The 24,671-nt window shown below is 33.8% G+C and overlaps 2 protein-coding genes and 1 long non-coding RNA gene across 3 annotated transcripts; all 3 read left to right on the top strand.

Annotated features, from left to right (window-relative positions):
* The first annotated feature begins 6,021 nt into the window (after nt 1-6,021).
* Nucleotides 6,022-24,063, top strand: LOC140056128 (neurotrypsin-like). Its single transcript, XM_072101390.1, has 7 exons — nt 6,022-6,345; nt 15,944-16,300; nt 16,826-17,155; nt 18,081-18,410; nt 18,931-19,251; nt 20,647-20,970; nt 21,364-24,063. The coding sequence occupies exons 2-7, from the start codon at nt 16,051-16,053 to the stop codon at nt 21,615-21,617; spliced, it is 1,809 nt and encodes a 602-aa protein (XP_071957491.1). The 5' UTR covers nt 6,022-6,345; nt 15,944-16,050; the 3' UTR covers nt 21,618-24,063.
* Nucleotides 6,647-9,625, top strand: LOC140057011 (neurotrypsin-like). Its single transcript, XM_072102543.1, has 4 exons — nt 6,647-6,665; nt 7,320-7,649; nt 8,600-8,929; nt 9,333-9,625. The coding sequence occupies exons 1-4, from the start codon at nt 6,647-6,649 to the stop codon at nt 9,623-9,625; spliced, it is 972 nt and encodes a 323-aa protein (XP_071958644.1).
* Nucleotides 12,309-13,902, top strand: LOC140056919 (uncharacterized). The gene is made up of 3 exons (XR_011846841.1): nt 12,309-12,669; nt 12,917-12,986; nt 13,282-13,902. It is a non-coding gene; the product is annotated as an uncharacterized lncRNA (long non-coding RNA).
* Nucleotides 24,064-24,671: the final 608 nt, after the last annotated feature.

Raw genomic sequence — 24,671 nt, 5'->3', positions numbered from 1 at the left:
ATGTAATAATATATTAGACAAATAATGGCACAGAGATTCGACTAGATGATGGAATATCATATAGAAATATTAATAACACCATGATTGCATTGTGTATGAGAGAGAGGTTAAGAACCCATTTCCGTTTTTTTTAATTAAAAAAAATATATCTTTTCCCCCCATTTGGGGGGGGGGGGGGAGAGGGGGGGGGGGGGGTTGTCCACTCATTTTTTCTTTTATGTGGTTGAATAAGATACGTGATGTTTAACAAGGCCATATACATGGCTGCAGTCGCGTGCTCAAGTTAGTGTATACCGACCAACCGACCGACATAGTGAGCTGTAGAGTCACGTTGCACGCGACTAAAAATGAAATGAAGCTGGACGTCTTACCTGAAATATGCAATGTTTGAGAATGCAGCCTTTGGCCTATGGTATAAGGTAGGAATATGTGTTCTTGTCAAAGTTTTGATATTTTTTTAATCTATAGTTGAATGCTATTTCTGTTACGTGTGCCTGTAGGTAGAATACCATGACGAATTGGTAACTAGTTTGTATACTCAAACACGTCTTTTTAAAAGGTTCTTCTTCCTGGACGGTTTGTTGAACACGTGTTTTACCTAGACGGTTTGTTGCCATCTCTCGCATGCCTTTATCCGTCCTATTCATTTAAAGGTTGTGCCAGGTATCGATGAGTAATTTACTCACGACAGCCCACATCAATGAACCATATCGTTCAACAAGGATAGGATGTGTAGGCCCTATGTCAATTCAAGTTCAGTTTAAAATTTTTAGCCAACATCCTTCGAGGCCCATGCATATTATGTCTAGAAATAAAAATATATTCATAATTAAAGGGCAGCTCCGGGTTTTGCAAAAGACCACAAATAACTGCGATTATTATCAATGTTGTTGCAAGGGTTACTATTTTATAGCAAACAAAACTCATATACGTTTTAACTCTCCAGTATAGCTATGGTTACCCGCTTGTGCCGGTATGTCAATTTGCATTTTTCGCCCTAAGAAACCAACCTTTATAGAGGGCACGGACTAAAAAGGTGAAAGAGGGAGGAAGTTAAAAAACAAATGTGTTAAAGCTTATGTTTGTAAACTGTCGTTTTAATATTTTGTTTTCTTTTAATGTATGGTTATCGAATTGTATTGGTCTAGATGAACAGCAATTGGAAAATTATTCATTACGTCTTATTGGAGATTCCTCTGGAAATTCATCGAATATTGGTCGGTTAGAAATGAAGTACCAAGGCGAGTGAAGTCGAATTTGCATATATGATTGGACAAGTGAAAACTCACAAGTAGCTTGTAGGCAGCTTGGGTACTCAAATGGCTCTCAATTGAACAGTTACGCCGTGCTAGATGGTTCCTTAAACTACAAGGTCGACTTTACATGTAATGGATTGGAAGATAGTCTGAAGGACTGCAAGCAGCATTTGTATGACAACCAGTCCTGTAAAATTGAAGTGTTTTGGAGGTACTGATGATTTTTAAGGTTGAAGTTTTGACTAACTAACTTAAACGACATTTATGGAATTAAATTCGTTTATGAGTGGACAGCAGAGAACGAACCCGACGCGCGGCCCATAGAAGTTTACATAAAATAGAAACCAGAAGGGACTTACAGCGATATTCTGTCTCTAAAAAGTTATGTCAATCCATAAGGTTTAAAGGTCCTACTAGACACCGCCTGATACCACTAAACACCCCCTTATACCAATATTCATGAATATTAATTAATGAATTCAAAGTAATTTATTCACAATTATTATCCTGTTTATTCATATTACAGAATTAAATGATGATGACGATGATTCTGATGAATCTTTTGTTGTAGCAGGTGTTTTTATGGTTATGATATTCTCTACCCCTTACTTGTGCTGTTTCGTCTGTCTACTATGCAGTTACGTATATGGATTGTGCAGGAAGAAATGTAGGCTTACTTCAGCAGATGAAAATTATTGTAGAGGAGTTGTTAACGAATGAGCTGAGTACCAAACCAATGATAATTCAGCAACTTCATCCTCTTCTGGCGCGTCTCAAAACCCTGGCGCGTCTCAAAACCCTTGCGCGTCTCAAAACCCTTGCGCGTCTCAAAACCCTGGCGCGTCTCAAAACCCTTGCGCGTCTAAAAACCCTTGCGCGTCTAAAAACCCTTGCGCGTCTCAAAACCCTTGCTCTTCTCAAGACCCGGAATCTTCTCAAGACATTCCTCCTCCTTCATACGATGTTGTTATGAGAGAAGGCGTAAAATTGAAAACTATATATGACTTACCGCCACCACCTTTCGTGCACGAACTTTTCCTTTTCATAGCAGAAAATAAAATATAAACATTAGAAACATCATACCCGGAGCTAACTTTTAATATCATTTTTAATCTTAACATTACTATAGTTTTCTATATGATAATAAGGTGATATTGCTTCATTCTTTGAGGCGTTAGTGATTGCTTTGAAGGCTGTTATCTACTGGCTATATGTTCGCCTATTATTGCCTGCTGCCTAAGTCATAGCATGAAAAAGAGAAATGATTCACTAGTAGAAAATATTTTTGCTCCAGTTTTCCCTACTAAAACAGTTGTTCCTCTCTCAGATGCGTCTGTTATATTAAACGATAGAATAAAGTCTGTGATTGCATCAATGCCACACCTTTATTCACAATCGTCTTTATATCAAGGCAAAAATAATCCCGAATCAGAAAATGATATGCTGAGAGAAGTTGTTTCTATTATCTAGAACATTGAATGGAATGTTGACAGGCATAGACCGTAGTTTTGAAAACAAATAAAACTGTTATGTGACGCTGTTTAATTAAAAAAATGTTTAACAAGTTGTAATCTGAGCCAATACCACTTTTGGGTGCATGTTTTTCGTAATCACAATATTGCTCTTTTATTTTAATGTTGTATTTTGATATTTTGTATTTTCTGGAGATAAAAAAAGATGGTATTTTCAGAAATGGAATTGGCACCTTTTCAAATAGACAGACTTTGCGTTATCCAAGTTTATTTACGTAACATCTTACCTAAAATCTGGAAAAAATTAAGTTTAAAAAAACATATTTGGAGTGGAGTTGTAGCTTTGTGGTTAATATGCTCGGCTACCAATTCCAGGGTCTTTGGTTCAATTCCCTTCAGATGTCCGGATTTGTTCTCATGACTGTGACTAAACTCTACTCCCAAAGATCTGGTCAATATTTTGTTTATGCAGAGTATCTTGTGTATATGTTTGTCCTGTGAACATGATTGCAACTGTGAATGAATTCGCTTATGGTTATTTTTGGCAATTTGCCAAAAATGAATATTTAGATTAGGAAAGGAAATTTGAAGATTATTAAATGTTGGTGGAAAGTATGACGGAGTGATTCTTAACTTTTCAAGTGTTTGATACTTAAATTCTGTTTTGAAATGTAATACCGGATTTTAAATTTCAGAGGTTTATGAAATAGAGAATACAATAAATGGTTATGTACGGGTTTATATTTCCATCACGAATTTATATAATACACAAATGCGTCATGACAGGTTTGATGGTAAATAATATAATAAAAGGACAAAATGGAAAATAATCAGCAGGATGCAAGTACATGGTAAAAGTGACGACGTGCATGATTTACACAACATACAACTATAAATCTGGTCTAATAAGAATCCGTATCACAACTTAGATAGGATCATTATAGACAACATCGGTAAGTAAGTTGATCGTTTTCATATTAAACGAGGAAAGGTTGAATCTGACAGTGTCAATTTGATCAACTGTTCTGTTTTGCTACACAAATTTGGGACTTTGGAAAGAATGTACTAACAGTATAGAAGTACCTTTTAGTAAAGAGATAGATTGATAGATAAAGATAGATCTTCCATGGATAGATAGATATTAACATACTTGAATTATAATAGACTACATTTGTTCGATTTAATTTTGTTTCAGACATATTTGTGAAAGATGCTTCTGTTTAGATGGACAATCGCCTTGACGTGTATCATTTTGGTTACCTCAGGTAATGTCGATCAAGAATTAATGTATAGAAATAAATGTATCTATATTTCTTTCTTTGTATGTATACAATCCAACACATTATAATAACACAAAACAATGTATTGTAAGTAGTGATAGGAATTGGGAATATTATTTGACTCAGAAGTGTTGGGTGAGGGGTGTTGGAGGGTGTGGTGGGGAAGATTTAGCAGTATTTAATAGAACTGTGTTAACTATGTACGAAAACTCATCATTTGCTATCCATTTGCAGTAAATATCTTTTTTTATTATCCATCAGCATGTACACAGAAATATTAGATACAATATCTTATTGATACTGAATTATACTAATAACAATTATTATTATTATTATTTTAATATTTCTTTCTTACCACAAACAAGTATATCAATGTTATGTTAGATTAGTACATATAATACTCTGGTAGGCATATATTTTCTGGCTACTGGCTTGTGGTTTGTCAAATTACTTGCGTTTTTTCCATGAAGGGGAAAACCATTTTCCTCCACGGTTTTGCATCCTAGTGGGAACAACATTTATAAAGGGTATGGAGTAAAAAGTAAAAAAAGGTGAAAGACGGAATTTTAAATAAATGTGTTGAAGCAAATGTTTGTAAACTGTTATTTCAATTTATTTTTCTTTTAATGTATGGTTATTTAATTTTATTTGTCTAGATGAACAGCAAGTTGAAAATTATACAATACGTCTTATTGGAGATTCCTCGGAAAATTCTTCAAATATTGGTCGCTTAGAAATAAAGTATGAAGGAGAGTGGAGTCAAATTTGCATAAACGATTGGACAGGTGAAAACTCACAAGTAGCTTGTAGGCAGCTTGGATATTCAAGAGGCTATCTATTGTACAGCGACTACGAGTCAGACAGTTCTTTACACTACAGGGTTGACTTTACATGTAATGGATCTGAAGATAGTCTGAAGTACTGTAGGCACAATTTGTATAGCGATCCGCTCTGTTTTCACCCTGTAAAATTAAGGTGTTATGAAGGTAAGTTCTTGTTGTATTCATTAGTTTATAAGACGCCTATGGAACGCTCTTTTACACCTTATAAGCCACCCCGACAAGAAGAGACATACTTTACCAGCAGCAAACAGGACCTTTACAATTTCTCCCGTAGATTTCTGCCCTGATTTATGAAAAGGCATTATCTAAAAAAATGTAGATTTTAGTAATTGAGCAAAACGGGTTTGAGTTTATCCTAAAAAACTGAAGGAGAGATTATGTGTTTTTTAGCTATAATATGTAGAAGTGCATACATGGAAATTATGCAACATAAATTTTATTATAATGATTTATTTCTTAAGGGGTCAACATTTGGATAATTCCTTCTTGTAGATTAATCATCCCAACTAATAACAACACATAATTTAACAAAAGGCATTATTTCTATTTCTTTCTTTGAATGTATACAATCCAACACATTATAATAACACAAAACAATCTATCGTAAGTAGTGATAGGAATTGGGAATATTATTTGACTCAGAAGTGTTGGGTGAGGGGTGTTGGAGGGTGGGGTGGGGAAGATTTAGCAGTATTTAATAGAACTGTGTTAACTATGTACGAAAACTCATCATTTTCTATCCATTTGCAGTAAATAGTATTTTTTTATTATTATCAGCATTTACACAAAAATATTAGATACAATATCTTATTGATACTTTATTATACTAATAACAATTATTATTATTATTATTTTAATATTTCTTTCTTACCACAAAAAAATATATCAATGTTATGTTAGATTAGTACATATAATACTCTGGTAGGCATATATTTTCTGGCTACTGGCTTGTGGTTTGTCAAATTACTTGCGTTTTTTCCATGAAGGAGAAAACCATTTTCCTCCACGGTTTTGCGTCCTAGTGGGAACAACATTTATAGAGGGTATGGAGTAAAAAAAGGTGAAAGACGGAATTTTAAATAAATGTGTTGAAGCAAATGTTTGTAAACTGTTATTTCAATTTATTTTTCTTTTAATGTATGGTTATTGAATTTTATTTGTCTAGATGAACAGCAATTTAAAAATTATACAATACGTCTTATTGGAGATTCCTCGGAAAATTCTTCAAATATTGGTCGCTTAGAAATAAAGTATGAAGAGGAATGGAGTCAAATTTGCATAAACGATTGGACAGGTGAAAACTCACAAGTAGCTTGTAGGCAGCTTGGATATTCAAGAGGCTATCAAGTGTACAGCGACTACGAGTCAGACAGTTCTTTACACTACAGGGTTGACTTTACATGTAATGGATCTGAAGATAGTCTGAAGTACTGTAGGCACAATTTGTATAGCGATCCGCTCTGTTTTCACCCTGTAAAATTAAGGTGTTATGAAGGTAAGTTCTTGTTGTATTCATTAGTTTATAAGACGCCTATGGAACGCTCATTTACGCCTGTATAAGCCACCCCGACAAGAAGAGAAATACTTTACCAGCAGCAAACAGGACCTTTACAATTTCTCCCGTAGATTTCTGCCCTGATTTATGAAAAGGCATTATCTAAAAAAATGTAGATTTTAGTAATTGAGCAAAACGGGTTTGAGTTTATCCTAAAAAACTGAAGGAGAGATTATGTGTTTTTTAGCTATAATATGTAGAAGTGCATACATGGAAATTATGCAACATAAATTTTATTATAATGATTTATTTCTTAAGGGGTCAACATTTAGATAATTCCTTCTTGTAGATTAATCATCCCAACTAATAACAACACATAATTTAACAAAAGGCATTATTTCTATTTCTTTCTTTGAATGTATACAATCCAACACATTATAATAACACAAAACAATCTATCGTAAGTAGTGATAGGAATTGGGAATATTATTTGACTCAGAAGTGTTGGGTGAGGGGTGTTGGAGGGTGGGGTGGGGAAGATTTAGCAATATTTAATAGAACTGTATTAACTATGTACGAAAACTCATCATTTGCTATCCATTTGCAGTAAATAGTATTTTTTTATTATCCATCAGCATTTACACAGAAATATTAGATACAATATCTTGTTGATACTGAATTATACTAATAACAATTATTATTATTATTATTTTAATATTTCTTTCTTACCACAAAAAAATATATTCTGGCTAGTAGCTTGTGGTTTGTCAAATTACTTGCGTTTTTTCTATGAAGGGGAAAACCATTTTCCTCTACGGTTTTGCGTCCTAGTGTGAACAACATTTATAGAGGGTATTGAGTAAAAAAAGGTGAAAGACGGAATTTTAAAGAAAAGTTTTGAAGCGTATGTTTGTAAACTGTTATTTCTATTTATTTTTCTTTTAATGTATGGTTATTGAATTTTATTTGTCTAGATGAACAGCAATTTAAAAATTATACAATACGTCTTATTGGAGATTCCTCGGAAAATTCTTCAAATATTGGTCGCTTAGAAATAAAGTATGAAGGGGAGTGGAGTCAAATTTGCATAAGGGATTGGGCAGTTGAAAATGCACAAGTAGCTTGTAGGCAGCTTGGATACTCAAGAGGCTATCAATTGTACGGCGACTACGAGTCAGACAGTTTTTTAAACTACAAGGTTGACTTTACATGCAATGGATCTGAAGATAGTCTGAAGTACTGCAAGCAGAAGTTGTATATCGATTCGTTCTGTTTCCGTCCTGTAAAATTAAAGTGTTATGAATGTAAGTTCTTGTTGTATTCATTAGTTTATAAGACGCCTATGGAACGCCCATTTACGCCTGTATAAGCCACCCCGACAAGAAGAGACATACTTCACCAGTAGTAAACAGGACCTTTACAATTACTCCCGTAGATTTCTGCCCTGATTTATGAAAAAGCATTATCTAAAAAATGTAGATTTTAGTAAATGAACAAAACGGGAAAGTACAGAGTATTTGTTTTTTTAGCTATAATATGTAGAAGTGCATACATGGAAATTATGCAACATAACTTTTACTATAATGATTTATTTTTTAAGGGGTCAACATTTAGATAATTCCTTCTTGTAGATTAATCATCCCAACTAATAACAACACATGGTTTAACAAAAGGCATTATTTCTATTTCTTTCTTTGAATGTATACAATCCAACACATAATAACACAAAACAATCTATCGTAAGTAGTGATGACTCAGAAGTGTTGGGTGTTTGTTGGAGGGGTGGGGTGGGGAAGAATTAACAGTATTTTATGGAACTGTAAACTATGTATGAAAACCCATTATTTGCTATCCATTTGCAGTAAATATTATTTTTTTATTATCAGCATTTACAAAAATAAATAGTAGATACAATATCTTATTGATACTGAATTGTACTAATAACAATTATTATTATAATTTTAATGTTTCTTTCTTAACACAAAAAAAAATCAATGTAACGTTGTATTGGTACCACTCTTGTAGGCATTCTATTCTAGCTAATCGCGTGTGGTTTGTCTAATTACTTTACGTTTTTTCCATGAAGGGAAAAACATTTTTCTCCATGGTTTTGCGTCCTAGTGGGAACAACATTATGGAGTAAACAAGGGTGAAAGAGGGAATTTTAAAGAAATGTGTTGAAGCTTATGTTTGTAAACTCTTATTTCAATTTATTTTTCTTTTAATGTATGGTTATTGAATTTTATTTGTCTAGATGAACAGCAATTTGAAAATTATACAATACGTCTATTTGGGGATTCCTCGAAATATTCCTCGAATATTGGTCGCTTAGAAATAAAGTATGAAGAGGAATGGAGTCAAATTTGCATAAATTATTGGACAGGTGACAACTCACAAGTAGCTTGTAGGCAGCTTGGATACTCAAATGGCTATCAATTGCAAAACAAATACTGGTCAGACAGTTCTTTAAACTACAGGTTTGACTTTACATGTAATGGATTTGAAGATAGTCTGAAGTACTGTAAGCAGAATTTGTATATCGATTCGTTCTGTTTCCGTCCTGTAAAATTAAGGTGTTATGAAGGTAAGTTCTTGTTGTATTCATGAGTTTATAAGACGCCTATGGAAACGCTGTCCGAAAATGGTAAATTACGGTGGGCATCAGAAAATCCAAATCACTAAGATATATTATAGGTCCATAGATATATAATAGACATTTAGGCTACCATGTGCAATAAAGTTAGTTAATCTGTAACAGTACATCTTTTAACAAAACAAAATCACCCATTGTTGTGTCATATAATAATTAAAAAAAAGCCAAATGGAAAATTTCACCCGGATGTAATGTGTGTAACCATTATTTCTCCAGGATGTAACGGATGTATTGAAGTTATTGAAATCCTTTAATACCAACATGCATTGATTGACAGCCATTTAATATGTATTCATACTGTATTCACAATATATTTTATCCCCTTTATTCCTAGAATTGAATGATGATGACGATTTTTCTGATGAAGATTACTTGGATACTAGTATATCTACTACTAGTGGTAGGCCTACTAGTATTAGTTATAGTAGTAGAATTACTGAAGTTATTATTATTTTTATTATTATTTTTATCTTTGCTTTTCTCTTGATCTTTTTCGCCTGTATAAGCGATAAGAGAATTACTTCACCAGCAGGAAGAAGGTTCACGCCTGGTGGAGGTGGTTATGGAGGTGGTGGGGGAGATTGTGGTGGAGGCGGTGATGGAGGCGGTGGTGGAGGCGGTTGTTAGGGCTGAAATAAGGGTGTTTGGTTCAGTTTCTTCCGAAAGCACCAATTTTGGTATATGGTATAATTTGCCCACCATCTACGAATTCAATTTTTTAAGGGCACCAAGCAAAATGACCCCCGGATCACCTAATTTGCATAATTTAAACTGGCGGATATTTTCGCTTAAACACTCTATATCTCTGAAAAACTGCTTGTCATAAAGAGTTAATTTATGTGTCAAAATGTTCAGAACATAAACATTCCTTTTTAGTATAATGAAGTATTTTTGAAAAAAATGACCGGAAGTACCATTTTTAACCTTTGACCCATATTTGAAAGCATACGGTATCTCAGTAAACCGTTGTCATAGACAGTTTATTTTGGTGTCAATTTGTTCAGAATATATTTGTTACTATTCAGTTTAATGAAAAATTTCATCCAAAAATATCCGGAAATACGCCTTTAACCTTTAAGGTGCAATTGCCAACTGCATTAAGTTGATTTAGGTGTCAAAATATTCAGAACATAAACATTTCTATTTACTATTTTCTATTTGGAAAAATCTTCTATTAAACAGAATAGTAACATACGGTATATATTTTGAACAATCTGACACCAAAATAAAGTTTCCACGCCAACCAAATAATAAGATATGATAATTTGCCTGAAAAACAGGTCAAAAGTTAAAAATGGTACTTCCGATAATTTTACCAAAATACTTTATTAGAGTAAAAAGGAATGTTTATGTTCTCAACATTTTAAGCTAAAAATCAACTCGCGAAAATATCCGCTTTAAATTATGCAAATTAGGTGATCCAAGGGGTTGGCGCCCATCAAAAATTGAATTTGTATAGGGTGGGCAACTTGTATACCAAATTCGGCGCTTTTGGAAAAACTGAACCAAAATATCCCTAACCGACTCCAATAATATGCCACCGCGGCCGGAGCCTGGCTTAGCGTGACTGTTGAACTTTTTAGCCTAGGGCATAAACCAATTACCCAAATGTGTTTATAATGACTTAGGCATTCAGGTTGATCGTACATTTTGCTAATTAGATAACAACATCATCTTGTATATATAGGCGGGTCACCAAGTTTCCAAATACCCATGTTTTCATCCGTAGTCATTAGTATAACCTTCCGCGTGATACAGTCTCCTCCGTCCTCCTAAAGGCACGGCGCTAAAATAGTGGGCACAACTAAGTAGGGCCTACCGATATAAATATGTTACACATTGATAATATTTCACATGAGTGTGTGCTACCCATTATAGATGTTGGTAGCACAACACATCACGGATATAAATAGTTTACACAATAACAAAAAGGATAGTATTTTGGTAGGATGACATGCACATAAGTGTGTGCTACCTATTATAAATATTGGGTAGCACAACTAATTACCGATATAAATATGTTACACATTATAAAATAGGATAGTATTTTGGTAGGATGACATGCACGTATGTGTGTGCTACCTATTATAAATATTGGGTAGCACAACTAATTACAGATATAAATATGTCACACATTGGTATAATGTGCATAAGTGTATTGTATCGGATACACATAAAGTATAGTTTACGGGGTAGGTCTACCATACGGATAGATTACTATTCTGCCCATTTTTTCCTATATAAACTTACTATATCAACAATTGTTACACATGGTATACCTATTTGAAGTTTTTTTTATTAGGCTTTTAAGATGATTAGAAAGATCAAACTAGATCGATAAAATTACAAAATGTTATATTATGCCAATAAACAAGTTAATAAAACCAAGTAAGGAAGTTGGGATTGGGATGATGACGATGATTCGTTTTTGTTTGTATGGTTATGATATACTCTCCCCTTTGCTTGTGCTGTTTCGTCTGTCTATTATGCAGGACGAAATGTAGGCCTACGTCAGCAGAAGAAAATTATCGTAGAGGAGTAGTTAACAAATGAGCTGAGTACCAAACCAATGATAATTCAGCAACTTCATCCTCTTCTGGCGCGTCTCAAAACCCTTGCGCCTCTCAAGACCCTCGCTCTTCTCAAGACCCGGAATCTTCTCAAGACATTCCTCCTCCTTCATACGATGTTGTTATGAGATAAGGCGTAGAATTGAAATCTGTATATGAATCATCGCCACCACCTTTCGTGCAATCGCCTGTGAAAGACAGTTCAACGGAGCCTAAAATGAAACAGACATTTCAAAAGCACGAACTTTTCTTTTATGGGTTAATTTTGGATGCATGTTTTTCTTAATCACAATATTGCTCTTTTATTTTAATGTATTATTTTGATATTTTATATTTTATGGAGAAAAAAAAAGATGGTATTTTCAGAAATGGAATTGGCACCTTTTCAAATAGACAGACTTTGCGTTATCCAAATTTATTTACGTAACATCTTACCTAAAATCTGGAAAAAATAAAGTTTAAAAAAACATATTTGGAGTGTAGTTGTAGCTTTGTGGTTAATATGCTCGGCTACCAATTCCAGGATCTTTGGTTCAATTCCCTTCAGATGTCCGGATTTGTTCTCATGACTGTGACTAAACTCTACTCCCAAAGACCTGGTCAATATTTTGTTTATGCAGAGTATCTTGTGTATATGTTTGTCCTGTGAACATGATTGCCACTGTGAATGAATTCGCTCATGGTTATTTTTGGCAATTTGCCAAAAATGAATATTTAGATTAGGAAAGGAAATTTGAAGATTATTAAATGTTGGTGGAAAGTATGACGGAGTGATTCTTAACTTTTCAAGTGTTTGATACTTAAATTCTGTTTTGAAATGTAATACCGGATTTTAAATTTCAGAGGTTTATGAAATAGAGAATACAATAAATGGTTATGTACGGGTTTATATTTCCATCAAGAATTTATTTAATTCCCAAATGCGTCATGACAGGTTTGATGGTAAATAATATAATAAAAGGACACAATGGAAAATAATCAACAGGATGCAAGTACAAGGTAAAAGTGATGACGTGCATGATTTACACAACATACAACTATAAATCTGGTCTAATAAGAACCCGTATCACAACTTAGATAGGATCATTATAGACAACATCGGTAAGTAAGTTGATCGTTTTCATATTAAACGAGGAAAGGTTGAATCTGACAGTGTCAATTTGATCAACTGTTCTGTTTTGCTACACAAATTTGGGACTTTGGAAAGAATGTACTAAAGTAACAGTATAGAAGTACCTTTTAGTAAAGAGATAGATTGATAGATAAAGATAGATCTTCCATGGATAGATAGATATTAACATACTTGAATTATAATAGACTACATTTGTTCGATTTAATTTTGTTTCAGACATATTTGTGAAAGATGCTTCTGTTTAGAGGGACAATCGCCTTGACGTGTATCATTTTGGTTACCTCAGGTAAATAATGTATAGAAATAAATTCAGTGATGATATGACTTTGCCCAATCAATTTCGAGGAACAAAACTCAATCATATACATTTAATACTCTTATAATAATAGGCATATAGCTATTCTGAATACTCGCTTGTGGGTTGTTACTTTCAATGAAGGAGAAAAACATTTTCCTCCATGTTTTTGCTTCCTAGTGGAGCTAACCTTAGAGGGCACGGTGAAAGAGGGAATTAAAAACAAATGTGTTGAAGCGTATGTTTGTAGCCTAAACTGTTAATGTATTGAATTTCATTGGTCTAGATGAAGAGCAATTATTAAATTATTCATTACGTCTTATTGGAGATTCCTCGGGAAATTCATCGAATATCGGTCGGTTAGAAATAACATATGAAGGACAAGGGGAGTGGAGTCAAATTTGCATAACTGATTGGACAGGTGAAAACTCACAAGTAGCTTGTAGGCAGCTTGGATACTCAAATGGCTATCAATTGTACAGCAACTACGACAGTTCTTTACACTACAGGTTTGACTTTACATGTAATGGATCTGAAGATAGTCTGAAGTACTGCAAGCAGAAGTTGTATATCGATTCGTTCTGTTTCCGTCCTGTAAAATTAAAGTGTTATGAAGGTAAGTTCTTGTTGTATTCATTAGTTTATAAGACGCCTATGGAACGCCCATTTACGCCTGTATAAGCCACCCCGACATGAAGAGAAATACTTACCAGCAGCAAACAGGACCTTTACAATTACTCCCGTAGATTTCTGCCCTGATTTATGAAAAGGCATTATCTAAAAAAATGTAGATTTTAGTAAATGAGCAAAACGGGTTTGAGTTTATCCTAAAAAACTTAAGGACAGAGTATTTGTTTTTTAGCTATAATATGTATACGTAGGCCTACATACCTGGAAATTATGCAACCTAAATTTTATTTTAATAATGTTTTTTTTAAGAGGTCAGCATTTAGATAATTCCTTTTTGTAGATTAATTATCCCAACTAATAATAACAAATGATTTAACAAAAGGCATTATTTCTATTTCTTTCTTTGAATGTATACAATCCAACACATTATAATAACACAAATCAATGTATTGTAAGTAGTGATAGGAATTGGGAATATTATTTGACTCAGAAGTGTTGGGTGAGGGGTGTTGGAGGGTGGGGTGAGGAAGATTTAGCAGTATTTAATAGAACTGTATTAACTATGTACGAAAACTCATCATTTGCTATCCATTTGCAGTAAATAGTATTTTTTTATTATCCATCAGCATTTACACAGAAATATTAGATACAATATCTTGTTGATACTGAACTATACTAATAACAATTATTATTATTATTATTTTAATATTTCTTTCTTACCACAAAAAAATATATTCTGGCTAGTAGCTTGTGGTTTGTCAAATTACTTGCGTTTTTTCTATGAAGGGGAAAACCATTTTCCTCTACGGTTTTGCGTCCTAGTGTGAACAACATTTATAGAGGGTATTGAGTAAAAAAAGGTGAAAGACGGAATTTTAAAGAAAAGTTTTGAAGCGTATGTTTGTAAACTGTTATTTCTATTTATTTTTCTTTTAATGTATGGTTATTGAATTTTATTTGTCTAGATGAACAGCAATTTAAAAATTATACAATACGTCTTATTGGAGATTCCTCGGAAAATTCTTCAAATATTGGTCGCTTAGAAATAAAGTATGAAGGGGAGTGGAGTCAAATTTGCATAAGGGATTGGGCAGTTGAAAACGCACAAGTAGCTTGTAGGCAGCTTGGATACTCAAGAGGCTATCAATTGTACGGCGACTACGAGTCAGACAGTTTTTTAAACTACAAGGTTGACTTTACATGCAATGGATCTGAAGATAGTCTGAAGTACTGCAAGCAGAAGTTGTATATCGATTCGTTCTGTTTCCGTCCTGTAAAATTAAAGTGTTATGAATGTAAGTTCTTGTTGTATTCATTAGTTTATAAGACGCCTATGGAACGCCCATTTACGCCTGTATAAGCCACCCCGACAAGAAGAGAAATACGTCACCAGTAGTAAACAGGACCTTTACAATTTCTCCCGTAGATTTCTGCCCTGATTTATGAAAAGGCATTATCTAAAAAAATGTAGATTTTAGTAATTGAGCAAAACGGGTTTGAGTTTATCCTAAAAAACTGAAGGAGAGATTATGTGTTTTTTAGCTATAATATGTAGAAGTGCATACATGGAAATTATGCAACATAAATTTTATTATAATGATTTATTTCTTAAGGGGTCAACATTTAGATAATTCCTTCTTGTAGATTAATCATCCCAACTAATAACAACACATAATTTAACAAAAGGCATTATTTCTATTTCTTTCTTTGAATGTATACAATCCAACACATTATAATAACACAAAACAATCTATCGTAAGTAGTGATAGGAATTGGGAATATTATTTGACCCAGAAGTGTTGGGTGAGGGGTGTTGGAGGGTGGGGTGGGGAAGATTTAGCAGTATTTAATAGAACTGTATTAACTATGTACGAAAACTCATCATTTGCTATCCATTTGCAGTAAATAGTATTTTTTTATTATCCATCAGCATGTACACAGAAATAGTAGATACAATATCTTATTGATACTGAATTATACTAATAACAATTATTATTATTATTATTTTAATATTTCTTTCTTACCACAAAAAAATATATCAATGTTATGTTAGATTAGTACATATAATACTCTGGTAGGCATATATTTTCTGGCTACTGGCTTGTGGTTTGTCAAATTACTTGCGTTTTTTCCATGAAGGGGAAAACCATTTTCCTCCACGGTTTTGCGTCCTAGTGGGAACAACATTTATAGAGGGTATGGAGTAAAAAAAGGTGAAAGACGGAATTTTAAATAAATGTGTTGAAGCAAATGTTTGTAAACTGTTATTTCAATTTATTTTTCTTTTAATGTATGGTTATTTAATTTTATTTGTCTAGATGAACAGCAAGTTGAAAATTATACAATACGTCTTGTTAGAGATTCCTCGGAATATTCCTCGAATATTGGTCGCTTAGAAATAAAGTATGAAGGGGAGTGGAGTCAAATGTGCTTATTTGATTGGTCAGATCAGGGAGTTGCTTCCTGGTCAGATGAAAACTCACAAGTAGCTTGTAGGCAGCTTGGATTCAATTCAATTGGCTATCAATTGTACAGCGACTACGAGTCAGACAGTTCTTTACACTACAGGGTTGATTTTACATGTAATGGATTTGAAGATAGTCTGAAGTACTGTAAGCAGAATTTGTATACAGATCGGTACTGTTCCTATCCTGTAAAATTAAGGTGTTATGAAGGTAAGTTCTTGTTGTATTCATTAGTTTATAAGACGCCTATGGAACGCTAACTTACGCCTGTATTAGCCATCCCGACATGAAGAGAAATACTTCACCAGCAGCAAACAGGACCTTTACAATTACTCACTTAGATTTCTGCCCTGATTTATGAAAAGGCATTATCACAAACAAGGCCATATACATGGCTGCAGTCGCGTGCTCAATTTAGTGTTTACCAACCGACCGACATAGTGAGCTTTATTTTAATATTTCTTTCTTACCATACAAAAATCAATGTGATGTTGTATTAGTACCTCTTGTAGGCATATAGCTATTCTGGCTACTGGCTTGTGGTTCCATGAAGGGGAAAACCATTTTCCTCCACGGTTTTCCGTCCTAGTGGGAACAACATTTATAGAGGGTATTGAGTAAAAAAAAAAAGGTGAAAGAGGGAATTTTAAAGAAATGTTTTGAAGCGTATATTTGTAAACTGTTATTTAAATTTATTTTTCTTTTAATGTATGGTTATTGCATTTATTGGTCTAGATGAACAGAAATTCGGAAATTATTCAATACGTCTTTTTGGGGATTCCCCTGACAATTCATCGAATATTGGTCGGATAGAAATAAAGTATGAAGGGGAGTGGAGTCAAATTTGCATAAGGGATTGGGCAGTTGAAAATGCACAAGTAGCTTGTAGGCAGCTTGGATACTCAAGAGGCTATCAATTGTACGGCGACTACGAGTCAGACAGTTCTTTAAACTACAAGGTTGACTTTACATGTAATGGATCTGAAGATAGTCTGAAGTACTGCAAGCAGAAGTTGTATATCGATTCGTTCTGTTTCCGTCCTGTAAAATTAAAGTGTTATGAAGGTAAGTTCTTGTTGTATTCATTAGTTTATAAGACGCCTATGGAACGCCCATTTACGCCTGTATAAGCCACCCCGACAAGAAGAGAAATACTTCACCAGTTGTAAACAGGACCTTTACAATTACTCCCGTAGATTTCTGCCCTGATTTATGAAAAAGCATTATCTAAAAAATGTAGATTTTAGTAAATGAACAAAACGGGAAAGTACAGAGTATTTGTTTTTTTAGCTATAATATGTAGAAGTGCATACATGGAAATTATGCAACATAACTTTTACTATAATGATTTATTTTTTAAGGGGTCAACATTTAGATAATTCCTTCTTGTAGATTAATCATCCCAACTAATAACAACACATGGTTTAACAAAAGGCATTATTTCTATTTCTATTTCTTTCTTTGAATGTATACAATCCAACACATAATAACACAAAACAATCTATCGTGAGGTGAGGGGTGTTGGAGGGGTGGGATGGGGAAGAATTAACAGTATAAACTATGTACGAAAACTCATTATTTTCTATCCATTTGCAGTAAATATTATTTTTTTATTTTCAGCATTTACAAAAAAAATAGTAGATACAATATCTTATTGATACTGAATTATACTAATAACAATTATTATTATAATTGTAATGTTTCTTTCTTAACACAGAAAAAAAAATCAATGTAATGTTGTATTAGTACCACTCTTGTAGGCATTCTATTCTAGCTAATCGCGTGTGATTTGTCAAATTACTTTACGTTTTTTCCATGAAGGGAAAAACATTTTCCTCCATGGTTTTGCGTCCTAGTGGGAACAACATTATGGAGTAAAAAAAAGGTGAAAGAGGGAATTTTAAAGAAATGTGTTGAAGCATAATGTTTGTAAACTGTTATTTCAATGTTTTTCTTTTAATGTATGGTTATTGCATTTTAATTGGTCTAGATGAACAACAGTTTGAAAATTATACAATACGTCTTTTTGGGGATTCCTCGAAATATTCCTCGAATATTGGTTGGTTAGAAATAAAGTATGAAGGGGAATGGAGTCAAATTTGCAAAACTTATTGGACAGGTGACAACTCACAAGTAGCTTGTAGGCAGCTTGGATACTCAAATGGCTATCAATTGCAAAACAACTACTGGTCAGACAGTTCTTTAAACTACAGGTTTGACTTTACATGTAATGGATTTGAAGATAGTCTGAAGTACTGTAAGCAGAAGTTGTATAACGATTGGCACTGTTTTGATCCTGTAAAATTAAGGTGTTATGAAGGTAAGTTCTTGTTGTATTCATTAGTTTATAAGACGCCTATGGAACGCTCTTTTACACCTTATAAGCCACCCCGACAAGAAGAGAAATACTTCACCAGCAGCAAACAGGACCTTTACAATTACTCACTTAGATTTTTGCCCTGATTTATGAAAAGGCATTATCACAAACAAGGTCATATACATAGCTGCAGTCGCGTGCTCAAGTTAGTGTTTACCAACCGACCGACATAGTGAGTTGTAGAGTCGCGTTGCGATTTGAGTAAATGAGCAAAACGTGTTTGGGTTTATCCTAACAAACTTAAGGACATAGTATTTGTTTTTTAGCTATAATAATGTATAAGTGCATACATAGAAATTATGCAACATAACTTTTACTATAATGATTTATTTTTAAAGTCCTAATGGGAACGGCACGGCGTAAAAAAGGTAAAAAAGGTAATTTTAAAGAAATGTTTTGAAGCGTGTGTTTGTAAACTGTTATTTCAATTTATTTTTCTTTTAATGTATGGTTATTGATCTAGCTGATCAGCAATTACAAAATTATTCAATACGTCTTATTGGAGATTCCTCGGAACATTCATCAAATATTGGTCGGTTAGAAATAACGTATGAAGGCGAGTGGAGTCAAATTTGCATAAATGATTGGACAGGTGAAAACTCACACGTAGCTTGTAGGCAGCTTGGATACTCAAGAGGCGAGCGATTGTACGAGTCAGACAGTTCTTTACACTACAGGGTTGACTTTACATGTAATGGATTTGAAGATAGTCTGAAGTACTGTAAGCAGAATTTGTATACAGATCGGTACTGTTCCTATCCTGTAAAATTAAGGTGTTATGAAGGTAAGTTCTTGTTGTATTCATTAGTTTATAAGACGCCTATGGAACGCCCATTTACGCCTGTATTAGCCATCCCGACATGAAGAGAAATACTTCACCAGCAGCAAACAACGTTTACAATAATAGGTTTCTGCCCTGATTTATGAAAATGCATTATCTAAAAAAAATGTAGATTTGAGTAAATGAGCAAAACGTGTTTGAGTTTATCCTGAAAAACTTTGTTTTTTTTAGCTATAATATGTATAAGTGTATAATGGAAATCGTATTATAATGATTTACTTTTTAAGAGGTCAAAATTTAGGTAATTCCTTCTTGTAGATTAATCATCCCAACTAATCGTATATTTCCTCGAGTACGATGATATTGACTGAGTAATTTTCGCGTCCCTGTCATTAAACATCCAGTAAACTCTCGAGTACGATGATATTGACTGTGTAATTTTCGTGTTGCAACACTCGCGTTTGGCGATAAATAAGCAAAAGTCATCTACTGAGACTTGAACTCCCGAAAATTGGTCCACATCATCACAAGACAACGTTTTACCCGCTGCGCCACGCAACTTGCTTGAAGAAAATAATCAACTAAACTATTTATTGTTATTGGCCCTCTCTATAGACGCGACGAAATACTGTTTGTGATTGGTCAATACTCACGGTAGTAACCTGGTACTCACGGCGCGCTGAACATCCGGTGATTCGGCTCGAAGAGAAGACGAATTATTATTTTTTCGGCCTAGGCCTAGGCCTACCTAATTATTATTATTGTAGGCTTATTGATGAAAATTCTTCTGTTAATTTAAACGACCTAAGCCTAAGTGAATATTTTATTGCAAGGAATCATTAACTAGTAATTATCTGTATATTTTTCTTCGCAAGGTAAGGTGTCTAGGCACGCTTATTGTTATACCGTACAAACAAGGAGGCCTAGTCTAGCTACCCGACCCAGCAGATCGCCTTTTTTATCGGTAAAATATATGATTTTACATCCCTCGTGGAATGATATTTTGTTCGAGGAAATATTATCATTCCCTCGGGATGTCAAATCTTATATTTAACCTCTAAGCAGGCAATATGTGTATAGGCCTAATAACAATTATTATTATTATTTCAATATTTCTTTCTTACCACAAAAACATCATTGATGCTGTATTATTAGTACATTTAATAGTAAATACTCTTGTAGGCATAGCTATTCTGACCACTCGCGTGTGGTTTGTCAAATTACTTGCGTGTTTTACTTGAAGGGGAAAAACAGTTTCCTACTTGGTTTGGCGTCCTAGTGGGAACAGCATTTATGGAGGGCACGGAGTAAAAAAAATGTGAAAGAGGGAATTTTAAAGAAATGTTATTTCAATTGATTTTTCTTTTAATGTATGGTTTTTGAATATTATTGGTCTAGATGAAGAGCAAAATTATTCAATACGTCTTATTGGATATTCCTCGGATCCTTTATCAAATATTGGTTGGTTAGAAATAAAGTATGAAGGGGAGTGGAGTCAAATTTGCATAAATGATTGGACAGGTGAAAACTCACAAGTAGCTTGTAGGCAGCTTGGATACTCAAGAGGCGAGCGATTGTACGAAGACTACAAGTCAGACAGTTTTTTAAACTACAAGGTTGACTTTACATGTAATGGATTTGAAGATAGTCTGAAGTACTGTAAGCAGAATTTGTATATCGATTCGTTCTGTTTCCGTCCTGTAAAATTAAGGTGTTATGAAGGTAAGTTCTTGTTGTATTCATGAGTTTATAAGACGCCTATGGAACGCTGTCCGAAAATGGTAAATTACGGTGGGCATCAGAAAATCCAAATCACTAAGATATATTATAGGTCCACAGATATATAATAGACATTTAGGCTACCTGTGCAATAAAGTTGTAAAGTACATCTTTAAACAAAACAAAAACACCCATTGTTGTGTCATATTTATAATAATAAAAAAAAAAGCCAAACGGAAAATTTCAACAGAGTATGTTATGAGTGTAACAATTATATCTCCATGATATAACGGATGTATTTGAAGTGATAGAAATCATTTAATACCAACATTCATTGATTGACAGCCATTTAATATCAACTGTATTCACAATATATAATATCCCCTTTATTCCTAGAATTGAATGATGATGATGACGTTTTTTCTGATGAAGATTGCTTGGATACTTGTGACGGTTATAATAGTGGAATTGTTAGTATAATTATTAGTATTTGTACTGGTATTTGTATCTTCGCTGTCGCTATCTTTTTCGCCTGTGTAAGCAATAAGAGAATTACTTCACCAGCAGGAAGAATGAGCACGCCTGGTGGAGGTGGTTATGGAGGTGGTTATGGAGGCGGTGGTGGAGGCGGTGATGGAGGCGGTTGTTAGGGCTGAAATAAGGGTTTTTGGTTCAGTTTCTTCCGAAAGCACAACATTTGGTATATGTTAATGGTATATATAATTTTCCCACCATCTACGAATTCAATTTTTTAAGGGCGCCAAGCAAAATGACCCCCTGGATCACCTAATTTGCATAATTTAAACTGGCGGATATTTTCGCTTAAACACTCTATATCTCTGAAAAACTGCTTGTCATAAAGAGTTAATTTATGTGTCAAAATGTTCAGAACATAAACATTCCTTTTTAGTATAATGAAGTATTTTTGAAAAAAATGACCGGAAGTACCATTTTTAACCCTTGACCAATATTTGAAAGCATATCTCAGTAAACAGTTGTAATAGACAGTTTATTTTGGTGCCAAATTGTTCAGAATATATTTGTTACAATTCAGTTTAATGAAACATTTTATTCAAAAAATGTCCGGAAGTACGCCTTTGGCCTTTAAGGTGCAATTGCCAACTGCATTAAGTTTGATATCTTTTGATATCTATAAAACCACTTAGAGTTACTACATAGAGAGTTGATTTAGGTGTCAAAATATTCAACATAAACACTTCTATTTACTATTTTCTATTTGGAAAAATATTCTATTAAGCAGAATAGTAACATACGGTATATATTTTGAACAATCTGCACCAAAATAAAGTTTCCATGCCAACCAAATAATGAGATATGGTAATTTGCCTGAAAAACATGTCAAAGGTTAAAAAGGGTACTTCCGGTAATTTTACCAAAATACTTTATTAGAGTAAAGAGGAATGTTTATGTTCTGAACATTTTGACCTAAAAAGCAACTCGCGAAAATATCTCCTTTAAATTATGCAAATTAGGTGACCCAAGGGGTTGGCGCCCATCAAAAATTGAATTTGTATAGGGTGGGCAACTTGTATACCAAATTCGGCGCTTTTGAAAAACCTGAACCAAAATATCCCTAATATGCCACCGCGGCAAGAAGAGAAATACGTCATTATCGACCGGAGCCTGGCTTAGCGTGACTGTTGAACTTTTTAACCTAGGGCATAAACCAATTACCCAAATGTGTTTATAATGACTTAGGCATTCAGGTTGATCGTAAATTTTTCTAATTAGATGACAACATCATCTTGTATAATAGGCGGGTCACCAAGTTTCCAAATACCCATGTTTTCATCCGTAGTAATTAGTATAAGCTTCCGCGTGATACAGTCTCCTCCGTCCTCCTAAAGGCACGGCGCTAAAATAGTGGGCACAACTAAGTAGGGCCTACCGATATAAATATGTTACACATTGATAATATTTCACATGAGTGTGTGCTACCCATTATAGATGTTGGTAGCACAACACATCACGGATATAAATAGTTTACACAATAACAAAAAGGATAGTATTTTTGTATGACATGCACATAAGTGTGTGTAGCACAAATGATTACCGATATAAATATGTTACACATTATAAAATAGGATAGTATTTTGGTAGGATGACATGCACGTAGTGTGTGCTACATATTATAAATATTGGGTAGCACAACTAATTACCGATATAAATATGTTACACATTAATTAAAAGGATAGTATTTTGGCAGGATGACATGCACGTAGTGTGTGCTACCTATTATAAATATTGGATAGCACAACTAATTACCGATATAAATATGTTACACATTAATAAAAAGGATAGTATTTTGGTAGGATGACATGCACGTAGTGTGTGCTACCTATTATAAATATTGGGTAGCACAACTAATTACCGATATAAATATGTTACACATTAATAAAAAGGATAGTATTTTGGTAGGATGACATGCACGTAGTGTGTGCTACCTATTATAAATATTGGGTAGCACAACTAATTACCGATATAAATATGTTACACATTAATAAAAAGGATAGTATTTTGGTAGGATGACATGCACGTAGTGTGTGCTACCTATTATAAATATTGGGTAGCACAACTAATTACCGATATAAATATGTTACACATTAATTAAAAGGATAGTATTTTGGTAGGATGACATGCACGTAGTGTGTGCTACATATTATAAATATTGGGTAGCACAACTAATTACAGATATAAATATGTCACACATTGGTATAATGTGCATAAGTGTATTGTATCGGATACACATAAAGTATAGTTTACGGGGTAGGTCTACCATACGGATAGATTACTATTCTGCCCATTTTTTCCTATATAAACTTACTATATCAACAATTGTTACACATGGTATACCTATTTGAAGTTTTTTTTATTAGGCTTTTAAGATGATTAGAAAGATCAAACTAGATCGATAAAATTACAAAATGTTATATTATGCCAATAAACAAGTTAATAAAACCAAGTAAGGAAGTTGGGATTGGGATGATGACGATGATTCGTTTTTGTTTGTATGGTTATGATATACTCTCCCCTTTGCTTGTGCTGTTTCGTCTGTCTATTATGCAGGACGAAATGTAGGCCTACGTCAGCAGAAGAAAATTATCGTAGAGGAGTAGTTAACAAATGAGCTGAGTACCAAACCAATGATAATTCAGCAACTTCATCCTCTTCTGGCGCGTCTCAAAACCCTTGCGCCTCTCAAGACCCTCGCTCTTCTCAAGACCCGGAATCTTCTCAAGACATTCCTCCTCCTTCATACGATGTTGTTATGAGATAAGGCGTAGAATTGAAATCTGTATATGAATCATCGCCACCACCTTTCGTGCAATCGCCTGTGAAAGACAGTTCAACGGAGCCTAAAATGAAACAGACATTTCAAAAGCACGAACTTTTCTTTTATGGGTTAATTTTGGATGCATGTTTTTCTTAATCACAATATTGCTCTTTTATTTTAATGTATTATTTTGATATTTTATATTTTATGGAGAAAAAAAAAGATGGTATTTTCAGAAATGGAATTGGCACCTTTTCAAATAGACAGACTTTGCGTTATCCAAATTTATTTACGTAACATCTTACCTAAAATCTGGAAAAAATAAAGTTTAAAAAAACATATTTGGAGTGTAGTTGTAGCTTTGTGGTTAATATGCTCGGCTACCAATTCCAGGATCTTTGGTTCAATT

Source organism: Antedon mediterranea, chromosome 8, assembly GCF_964355755.1.
Source record: "Antedon mediterranea chromosome 8, ecAntMedi1.1, whole genome shotgun sequence".
NCBI lineage: Eukaryota > Metazoa > Echinodermata > Crinoidea > Comatulida > Antedonidae > Antedon > Antedon mediterranea.
Note: the sequence above shows the minus strand (reverse complement) of the source record. Positions and strands in the feature narration are given on the sequence as shown.

Excerpts from the sequence above, each read along its gene's own strand:
- LOC140056128 (XM_072101390.1), top strand. The coding sequence starts at position 16,051 with ATGTGCTTATTTGATTGGTCAGATCAGGGAGTTGCTTCCTGGTCAGAT. Across the intron at positions 16,301-16,825 it reads AAAATTAAGGTGTTATGAAG|ATGAACAGAAATTCGGAAAT; the intron begins GTAAGTTCTTGT and ends TTATTGGTCTAG. Across the intron at positions 18,411-18,930 it reads AAAATTAAGGTGTTATGAAG|CTGATCAGCAATTACAAAAT; the intron begins GTAAGTTCTTGT and ends TTATTGATCTAG.
- LOC140057011 (XM_072102543.1), top strand. Across the intron at positions 7,650-8,599 it reads AAAATTAAAGTGTTATGAAT|ATGAACAGCAATTTGAAAAT; the intron begins GTAAGTTCTTGT and ends TTATTTGTCTAG. Across the intron at positions 8,930-9,332 it reads AAAATTAAGGTGTTATGAAG|AATTGAATGATGATGACGAT; the intron begins GTAAGTTCTTGT and ends CTTTATTCCTAG.